The sequence below is a fragment of the Ranitomeya variabilis genome, chromosome 5, assembly GCF_051348905.1.
Source record: "Ranitomeya variabilis isolate aRanVar5 chromosome 5, aRanVar5.hap1, whole genome shotgun sequence".
NCBI classification, from domain to species: domain Eukaryota; kingdom Metazoa; phylum Chordata; class Amphibia; order Anura; family Dendrobatidae; genus Ranitomeya; species Ranitomeya variabilis.
Window position 1 is genome coordinate 40,773,439 of NC_135236.1, and position 11,142 is coordinate 40,784,580.

An 11,142-nucleotide genomic window follows, 5' to 3' on the forward strand; every position below is an offset into this window, starting at 1 on the left:
ATTTTAGATTCTGCTAAAGCCAGTCTGTCAGGATCATCATAAATGAGTCCAAGAGCAGAAAAAAACTGCAGCTGAATCAGATGGTAAAGAAAACGCCCAAGCTTGGGGGTCTCCGTTCAGCAATGACAACACCGGGCCCACACGCTGAGCCTCATTACCTCTCAGGCAAAGGGATCTTAGGTTCTGCAACTCCACCTGCATTTTCAGCTTGCACATTAGATACTACAAGACCCTGCTGCTGGACTGCTCCTTTCAGCTCAGTGACCTGTAAGGACAGCGCCTCCAGCTGGCGGGTTATGGAAGTCATGGGATCCATGGAATACAAAATTTTGGGGCCGATTATAGTGTCACGGGGGTACTGGGTAGACTACAGCTGATTACCCGGGCCCCTGCAATATCCCTCAGACTAGGGAAACCCTGTCTGTCCCTCTCCCAGAGTTTACACTGAAGGTGTGCATGTCTGGGCCGCCAGGCCAGACCCTGACTCCTGTTTCAGTACTAAGCTGAAACCTCCACCCGCCACCTAGTGATAAAACCTCACACCAACCCCTACAGAAAGCACAGACAGGGAAAACTGAAAACGCACCACGCCGCAGACACACAGGAAAACACTATAATGTGCACAGGGCAAAACAAATACAAATATTGGAAAGGAGAAATATGACGAAGGATAATACACCACCAGATACGATATTTCCTCTCCTAGACCACCACTCCAGACCGAGATCACCAGGCACAAGACACAAGCTATAATCGGCGACGCCCAAAGTTCAGCAGAACTATTTAAAGGCAGTGGGCGAGACCCAGCCTCCAATCCGAGTACCAGCTAGATTAACCCCCCGAACAACCTAGATGAAATCTAGCCGCCGCCACTGAGTGCATAGTGGACAAATGCGGAATTACCGCTGTCTGTCGGATGCCCTAGTGTGAATAGCATCCGACATGACAGATATAACGGCCTCTACCTCAACCTCCAAAGCATCCACCTGCACAATGAATGTTTCTTGGAGCTCGGGTTGGATTAGAACAGGAACAGACATAAAACTTTGTAAAAGCTCTAACAGCATTCAGTAGCCAAAACTTGAGATCTACCCCCCTTAAATGTGAGGTCAATAAGAGATTTAGCAATCTGAGAAAAAATCCATAATGAATTTTCTATAATAGTGTGTGAATCCTACAAAACATTGTAATGCTATGAATGACCTGGTTGTATTCAATCTAATATGGCCTGCACCTTCCCAGGACCCATCAGCAGATAAAATGAACCCTAGGAATGACATTTCTTGAACAGAAACGTCCTTCTGACAGCAATCAATAACAGGATTGTGAAACTGCAGTCATGGAAGTCCCAGTACCACCCCAGCAGGTAAATTATCTAAGACAAAACAGGAAATGGATTCAGTGTGAAGTGCTCCCACTTGAAGCGTGAATTCCATCGTTATTGGTTAACGAAGCACTGAAGTAGAGGTGTTTTCGTCAATAATAAAAATTGCAATTTTTTTTTCCAGACTAAAGGCCCCGTCTCACATAGCGAGATCGCTGCTGAGTCACAAGTTTTGTGACACAACAGCGACCTCAGTAGCGATCTCGCTATGTGTGACACGTACCAGCGATCAGGCCCCTGCTGTGAGATCGCTGGTCGTGTCGGAATGGCCTGGGCCGTTTTTTGATCGTTGAGGTCCCGCTGACATCGCTGAATCGGTGTGTGTGACACCGATCCAGTGATGTCTTCACTGGTAACCAGGGTAAACATCGGGTTACTAAGTGCAGGGCCGCGCTTAGTAACCCGATGTTTACCCTGGTTACCAGCGTAAATGTAAAAAAAAAAAAAACAGTACATACTCACCATCTGATGTCCGTCAGGTCCCTTGCCGTCTGCTTCCTGCTCTGACTGAGCGCCGCAAAGTGAAAGTGAAAGTACAGCACAGCGGTGACGTCACCGCTGCGCTCTGCTCTCACTGTACGGCGGCAGTCAGTCAGAGCAGGAAGCAGACGGCCAGGGACCTGACGGACATCAGATGGTGAGTATGTACTGTTTGTTTTTTTTTGGTAACCAGGGTAAACATCGGGTTACTAAGCGCGGCCCTGCACTTAGTAACCCGATGTTTACCCTGGTTACCCGGGTGCTGCAGGGGGACTTCGGCATCGCTGAAGACAGTTTCAACAATGCCGAAGTCGTTCCCCTGATCGTTGGTCGCAGGACAAAATTCTTCACACCCTCAACTTAATATTTGGTTGCACACCTTTTGAAATAATCAAATGCAATCAATCACTTACTATGACAGTCAACAGGCTTCTTACACCTCTAAACTGGAATTTTGGACCACTTTTCTTTTGCAAACTGTCTCTCAAACTTGAAGGGCGCTATCACAGGGTTACCGCGCCAGAGAGGAGCCAGAAGACCGCAGAGTCTGATTGCTCCTACTACTGTGCCGAAAAGAAGCATTTCACCTTCTTTTTAAACAGTGTAAATTTCTTTTGACAGAACAGGGGTTAATCGATCATGTTGAGAACTCTGAGAGCTAGGGCTCTCAGCTGAGCAAGGTTAGCCACTCCTATCCCCAAAATAATCTAGGTCCTGACTGACACACATAGTCAGAGATAGCTTATGCTGCATGGCTGGGAAGATAGTTGTTTGGTGGTTGTATGAGAAGGCATTTGGTGGGTTTATATGTGACTGCTGCTTGGGTTTGTAAGTGTGATAATTCCCTTTCCTTCTCCTACTTTGGTTTTTCCCCATCCTCCACTTCCCAGTGCATTCCTCTGTGAGTGAATATTTCTATGTCTGGTATTTTCCATTGCCCCTGTTCATCTGGTAGGTGTACTACGGTGTACAACTACTCCCCTCTTCCCTAGGTGGGGAAGGGTCCAAACAGACGGTGGATTCAGGAGATAAGGCAAGGTACATGGCCCCGACATCTTCACCTTCAAAATTAACCAGGGGAACAAATTGAGCTAGGGCACCCCCTAGTGTTAGGGACAGGGAAGGAGCCCCTGGTCCCGGGTCACCCAACAACCGAGCAGTGACAGGTGCCGTCTCCTAGCAGCAATTTTAAGATCTCTCCACATTCCTGTCCAGCACTTTATTTCAATCCATCTCTGCAGCTTCTTTAAGTATGTTTGGGGTCATTGTCCTGCTGGAAGATCCATTACCTAGGACACAAATCCAGCATTCTCACACTGCTCACTACATTACGACCCAAAATCCTTTGGTAATCTTCAGATTTCATGAATCCTTGCACATAGTCAAGACACCCAGAAGCAGCAAAACAACCCCAAAACATCTTTGAACTTCCACCATATTTGATTGTAGGTACTGTGTTCTATTCTTTGTTGGCCTTATTTTTGGAACAGAGTAGAATGATGTGCTTTCCAAAAAGCTTTATCTTGGTCTCATCTGTCCACAAGACATGTTCCCAGAAAAAGTTTAGCTAAATCATGTATATTTTGGAAAACTGCAGTCTAACTTTTAATATTTCTGTGGGGTCCTCCTGGGTCTCCTGCCATAGCATTTCATTTCATTCAAATGTCGACAGATAATTTGCGCTGACACTGATGAACCCTGAGCCTGCAGGACAGCTTGAATTTATTTGGAAATGGATTGGGGCTGCATATTCACCATCTAGATTGTCCTGCGTTGCAACCTTTCATCAATTTTTCTCTGCCGTTAACTTCCAGAGAGATTAGCTACTGTGCCATGGGTTGTAAACTTTTTGATTATGTTGACAAAGGAATATGAAGATTTCTGCAAATGGATTTGTAAGCTTGAGATTGTTGATATTGTTCAGCAATTTAGGTTCTCAAACCCTAAGACAGTTTTTTTCTTCTCTTTCTAAGGCTGCCATCACACTATCAGTATTTGGTCAGTATTTTACATCAGTATTTGTAAGCCAAAACCAGGACAAGAACAGTTAGAGGAAAAGTATAATAGAAACATATGCACAACGTCTGCATTTATCACCCACTCCTGGTTTTGGCTTACAAATACTGATGTAAAATACTGACCAAATACTGATAGTGTGACGGCAGCTTAACACACAATGCAAAGATTGAGTCATTTTCTCCCCTTTTTATCTGGTTTCAGGTGTGATTTTCATATTGCCCACACCTGCACTTTCCGCAGGTGAGTTTGAACTAGCATTATATGCTTGAAACAAAGTTGTTTACCCACAAATTTGGTAAAGTGCCAACAAGTTTGTCTGGCCCACTTTTTGGGATTTGTGTAAAAATATGTCCAATTTACATTTCTTCTTTTGTTTTTTGTTTTTCTGTGTTGTTCCAATACACACAAACCTCACCACAGTCTTCATCCCAACCCTAACCCATCTCTTCAACCTATCACTAACAACTAGTGTTTTCCCCTCAAGCTTTAAACATGCCTCCATCACACCTATCCTCAAAAAGCCCTCTCTTGACCCATCCTCTGTATCTAGCTATCGCCCTATATCACTTCTCCCTTATGCCTCCAAACTACTGGAACAACACATCTACCTTGAACTGTCCTCCCATCTCTCTTCTTGCACCCTCTTTGACCGCTTACAATCTGGCTTCCGGTCACACCACTCCACTGAAACTGCCCTAACTAAGGTCACCAACGACCTCTTAACCGCCAAGAGCAAGCGACACTACTCTGTTCTCCTCCTCCTCGACCTGTCGGCTGCCTTTGACACAGTGGACCATTCCCTATTATTACAGACCCTCTCATCCCTTGGCATCACAGACTTGGCCCTATCCTGGATCTCATCATACCTAACAGGTCGGACATTCAGCTTCTCCCACTCACACACCACCTCCTCACCTCGCCCCCTATCTGTCGGAGTCCCGCAAGGTTCAGTCCTTGGGCCCCTGCTCTTCTCCATTTACACCTTTGGCCTGGGACAGCTCATAGAATCTCATGGCTTTCAGTATCACCTCTATGCTGATGACACACAGATCTACATCTCTGGACCAGATATCACCTCCCTACTAACCAGAATCCCTCAATGTCTGTCCACTATTTCATCCTTCTTCTCCGCTAGATTTCTGAAACTTAACATGGACAAAACAGAATTCATCATCTTTCCCCCATCTCACGCGACCCCCCCAATGAACCTAACCATTACAGTAAATGGCTGCCCACTCTCCCCAGTCCCACAAGCTCGCTGCCTCGGGGTAATCCTTGACGCTGATCTCTCCTTCAAACCACATATCCAAGCCCTTTCCACTTCCTGCCGACTTCAACTCAAAAATATTTCACGACTCCGTTCATTCCTCAACCAAGAATCTGCAAAAACCCTAGTCCATGCCCTCATCATCTCTCGCCTTGACTACTGCAATCTCCTGCTCTGTGGCCTCCCCTCGAACACTCACGCACCCCTGCAATCTATTCTAAACTCTGCTGCCCGACTAATCCACCTGTCCCCCCGCTATTCCCCAGCCTCTCCCCTCTGTCAATCCCTCCACTGGCTCCCCATTGCCCAGAGACTCCAGTACAAAACCCTAACCATGACATACAAAGCCATCCACAACCTGTCTCCTTCATGCATCTGTGACCTCGTCTCCCGGTACTTACCTACACGCAACCTCTGATCCTCACAAGATCTCCTTCTGTACTCCCCTCTTATCTCCTCTTCCCACAATCACATACAAGATTTCTCTCGCATATCACCCCTACTCTGGAACCCTCTGCCACAACACATCAGACTCTCGCCTACCATTGAAATCTTCAAAAAGAACCTGAAGACCCACCTCTTCCGACAAGCCTACAACCTGCAGTAACCACCGATCAACCAAACCGCTGCACGACGAGCTCTACCCTCACCTACTGTATTCTCACCCATCCCTTGTAGATTGTGAGCCTTCGCGGACAGGGTCCTCACTCCTCCTGTACCAGTTATGACTTGTATTGTTTAAGATTATTGTACTTGTTTTTATTATGTATACCCCTCCTCACATGTAAAGCGCCATGGAATAAATGGCGCTATAACAATAAATAATAATAATAAAGGAAATACGCATGTTTATAACAAAACATGCGGAATTTCAATAATTTTCCTGGAGAAATACTTCATTTTCAGGAACCATTTCAAAGATGCCAACACTTTTGGCCATAACTGTAGGCCCTTTGTAATGTTACGCTGAGTAAGGGTATGTGCAGACGTTCAGGAATTTGTGCAGAATTTTCCTGAGAAAAACCTGACACAACTCCCAGGAAATCCTCATGCATTTTTATGCGGTTTTCTATGCAATTTTTTAGCGTTTTTTTTTTAGCATTTAAGCCGCGAGTCGAGAAAGTCAAGGAGTCCAAGGTTATAAGCCAGAAGGTTATAATCTTGACCACTCAGCACGCCCTTGATCCTATAAGGTAGTTGAGATGTCACTCAAAGCATCCTTAGGACACTGTGAGTGGTTGAATCGTGCCAATCTCTTGTTTCCTTCACCAGCCAGGAGAAGTGGTATGTGCAGACCAAATCCCTACAGTGAGACACAGTCATTACACAGTAATTAGCAGGGGCACATTTATAACATTATGTCAGCACAGGAAAAAATTTTAACACATCCAAATGTGGAACTTATTTTTAGCCAAAGATCTATTGATTAAAATGTAATTTGTTCAAAGGACAATCTCTTTACATTTTCTAAATACTGTATATTGTAAACTACTTTGTAAATTTCCACATGCATTTCCATAATCTGAATGGTAGAGATCATGAATGAAAGGACAATTGTAGTAGACATATGTGTGACGTAATACAAGTCATTTCCTATTTTAGGTCTCAAGAAGATAGACCTACACGTTCATTACCCTACGGGACCTCTCTTAGCAGTAGATGCTGACTCTGGTCTGGTCATCAGATATAGGTCCCATGGACTGCCCTTAAAGACCTCAAAGACATTAGTTTCTAACCTTCAATATGAATCAGCTCAACTGGCCGGGATCGATGGTGGCCCTGACACCGTTGTAGTGATGACTCTTTGTCCCCATTTCGCATCTTTTCCACTGAGGGTTTACTTAGAAAGATTGGAAAAGGTCAAACAGGCAGTTGCATCTTTACTTTTTCGGAGCCCTGAAACTACTGTGATAATTAAATCCGCTAACACTGGTTTTAAGATGTTATATATCAGTGATTGGTTAACTCTTCAGCTGGACATTATATTGAGAGCGGCCTTCAAGGGAATGGGGGTGATAATCCTAGATGTCTGGGACATGACATCCTGCCACTATCTTCCTGACGACATCCATCCTGGACCCCCAGTCCTCAAGAACGAGGTGGATCTCATGTTGTCTCACATATGTCCAAAATGATGAGATGCCCTATGAATTTTACATGCTGTACTTTTACAATAGATCCCAGTGTCTGGTCTGGATATTTACTGCTGTTTCTGTAAAAACAATTATTAATTCCAACACACTAAAGTTTGTATCTGTAAAAAGTTTTTGTATTTGTCTGGAAAGAGAAACTCATGATGCCATAGAAAATAACTTATCCGAGCACACCTCACCCAGCTGAGATGAAGAAAGTACAAGCTGAGGTCTATGATGTCCATGTGCTCACTCCTGGCTGTTAACCTCGTGATCAAGAGTAGAAAATTAACTTCCCCAAGGGGCCACATGAAAAACTTGTACTGCCGTGGAAGCCTTGACCAGTAGGCTGAACTATTAGTCAGTCACAACAACAACACTGCAGCTGGTAAGCAAACACCGGAATAGCATGGAGAAGATTCACTAGACCAGGGGAAGGTGACTATCTGCTCTATTTGTTGTTTCCATGCAGCACAAATTCATTGGATAGAAAAAACAATATTAGTGGAAAACCCTTGTAAAGGAGTTGTCCACTGCTAGAGAACCCCTATAAATGTCTCAAGATTCCTGAATAGTTTTTTTCCAGCCTCTAATGACCTTTGCTAGCTTAAAATAATATCAGATGTTAGTTACCCTTTCCTCCCTGAGTTCACTGCTGCTGTGACTACATATGCAGCCATACACTGAGCGCAGCAGCCGTGTCAATACTGACACTGGAATTTGCAAGGCAACCATGGGGTCCTGATGGATTGCAATGGCAACCAGAGCCTTGATACTGTCTACAATTCACTACTGCCTCTCAGATCTTAGTGGAGGCATGGTCAAATAATTCCATTGAAAACTACATTTTGATACACAAAAGAAAACAGTCCTCCCACAGCGCCATTGATGGAAAATTGTAAAAAGTATGGTGATACAAAAATAAGATTATTTTTTTCAAACAGAGTATTTATTGTTCTAAAAGTAGTAAAATACAAACTAAATAAATCCATAAATTTGGACTGACCACAGAATAAAGGTAACATCTTATGTGTGTAGCACATCAATAAAGGAAAATAGAAAACATCAAAAAACAAGAGCAAAACTTCTATGTTTTCTATTTAACCTCATAAATAGTTAAAAAGTTATGTAATAAGGTACAGTATATGTTGCCATTGACAAAAACAAGATCTGACAAACAGCAAGATCTCATTCAGCTACAATGACAAGAAAATATAAGTGAGCGCTTACAAACAGGCACACAGACTGAGAGTAGCACCTGCAGATAGGAGCACAGACTGAGAGGAGCAACTACAGATAAGAGCACAGACTGAGAGGAGAGCCTACAGATAGGAGCACAGACTGAGAGGAGTGCCTGCAGACAGGAGCACAGACTGAGAGGAGCACGTACAGACAGGAGCACAGACTGAGAGGAGTGCCTAGAGATAGGAGCACAGATTGAGAGGAGCGCCTGCAGACAGGAGCACAGACTGAAAACAGCATCTACAGACAGGAGCACAGACTGAGAGGAGAGCCTACAGACAGGAGCACAGACTGAGAGGAGCGCCTACAGACAGCACAGACTGAGAGGAGTGCCTACAGATAGGAGCACAGATTGAGAGGAGCGCCTACAGACAGGAGCACAGACTGAGAGGAGCGCCTACAGACAGGAGCAAGGACTGAGAGGAGCGACTGCAGACAGGAGCACAGACTGAGAACAGCATCTACAGACAGCAGCACAGACTGAGAGGAGTGCCTACAGCCAGGAGCACAGACTGAGAGGAGTGCCTACAGATAGAAGCACAGATTGAGAGGAGTGCCTACAGACAGGAACACAGACTGAGAGGAGTGTCTACAGACAGGAGCACAGACTGAGAGGAGCGCCTACAGACAGGAACACAGACTGAGAGGAGTGTCTACAGACAGGAGCACAGCCTGAGAGGAGTGCCTACAGACAGGAGCACAGACTGAGAGGAGCTCCTACAAACAGGAACACAGACTGAGAGGAGCGCCTACAGACACGCACACAGACTGAGAGGAGCGCCTACAGACAGGGGTAGAGACTGAGAGGAGCGCCTACATACATGCACACAGACTGAGAGGAGTGCCTACAGACAGGGGCAGAGACTAAGAGGAGCATCTACAGACAGGCACACAGACTGAGAGGAGTGCCTACAGACAGGTGCACAGACTGACAGGAGCACCTACAGCCAGGAGCACAGACTGAGAGGAGCACCTACAGACGGGCAGAGACTGAGAGGAGTGCCTACAGACAGGGGCACAGACTGAGAGGAGCACCTACAGACAGGAGAACAGACTGAGAGGAGCGCCTACTGACAGGGGCAGAGACTGAGAGGAGTGCCTACAGACAGGTGCACAGACTGACAGGAGCACCTACAGCCAGGAGCACAGACTGAGAGGAGCGCCTAAGACAGGGTCACAGACTGAGAGGAGAGGCTATAGACCGGAGTACAGACTAAGAGAAGCACCTACAGCCAGGGGCAGAGACTGAGAGGAGAGCCTGCAGACAGGAACATAGACTGAGAGGAGTGCCTACGGACAGGGGCAGAGACTGAGAGGAGCGCCTACGGACAGGGGCAGAGACTGAGAGGAGCGCCTACAGACAGGAGCACATGTAACAAGGGTACCGGGGAGTAGTCGTAGCCGGGTTACTTAAAGGCAGAGTACTGTGACAGAGTCAACTGAGCACACAGTCAGCGAGCACTCCCAGCCCCTTGTACATGTGAGATGTAAATGGTGCAGTCTTTCTACACAGTTTACATTTTCTCCTCCTTGGTTAGGTTACTGCAGTCCAGGCAATAAGAGTCCAGGGTCACTGCTGGGATCCAACAGGGAAAACTTTATTTTGTTGTTTTTCATAAAAAGATGATGGAACAAGAATGGATGATAGAAACAAGGCACAACATTGGATTCCTGTTCTTTCCCTGACACTATCCATGGGCCGTACCCACAACGACCACGGTAGCCGAGAGTTACAGTCCTCCAACAGCTGGTATCGGGGCGCCTGAGACCCCTTCAGTGGAGGCCCTTGTCCTGGGGTCCTGTGTTGTAAGTCCTTAGTCCATTTTGAAAAGTCTTCATCCCAGGGAAACAGATCTCTCCTGTATAGGGATTTTGGCAGTGCTCCGTCTATAAGAACGTCTGCTCTGGTCAATGATCCAGGCAGAACTTAGGAAGCTACAGCTTCCTTTCACCTCATGGCTGCTAGATAGTGATGAGCGAGCACTAAAATGCTTGGGTGCTCGTTGCTCGAGTCGAGCAGATTGGAATACTCGGGTACTCGGCCAGAACAACGAGCCCAAAGTAAGTCTATGGGAGACCAAAGTATTTTTACCGCGATCCCCCCCGGGGGTCCTTTAAAGGTCTAAAAATGTCTGAAAATGATGGAAACACTGCTCAAATGACACAGGGACCTCATGGGGATCGCCCCTGGAAGCATTCCTGACTCCTAGTTCATAGCTTTAACCAATTTTTACTGAGATTCATACCATTTCTCCCGGTGCCACAAAAAAACACATTAAAACGAAACCAAAACGGGTTTTGCTGGAAAATATGTCACCCCTAGCTGGCCATGTGGTGTGTGACACATAAGCAGACCCATCTTGTTTCATTTATGAAGGAGGGACTCTTAAAGTCACAGTCACAAAGCCTATTTTTACTGGTGCATCAGGTGGCATTAATCTTCTTAAAGGGCCATTATGAAACAGTGGGTCTCCTAAACTGATGTAGCCTATGCTGTGAGTGGATGGGCTGCCAAGAATTACTACGCACCACAATACCACTTTAATAAGATGTCCAGGGGGGACTCCTGAAAAAAGTGTTGCATTGAATGTAAGGCCTGCCCTGCTATCAATTCATAT

At 45.7% G+C, this 11,142-nt stretch overlaps 1 protein-coding gene across 1 annotated transcript in view; it reads left to right on the forward strand.

Moving 5' to 3' along the window:
- Positions 1-8,302, forward strand: part of LOC143774275 (NXPE family member 3-like) — a 95,609-nt gene extending 87,307 nt beyond the window's left edge. The window contains exon 7 of the mRNA XM_077261691.1: positions 6,753-8,302. Coding sequence (XP_077117806.1) covers positions 6,753-7,285 — 533 coding nt within the window. The 3' untranslated portion in view covers positions 7,286-8,302. The remainder of the gene's footprint in view (positions 1-6,752) is intronic.
- The last annotated feature ends 2,840 nt before the right edge of the window (positions 8,303-11,142 follow it).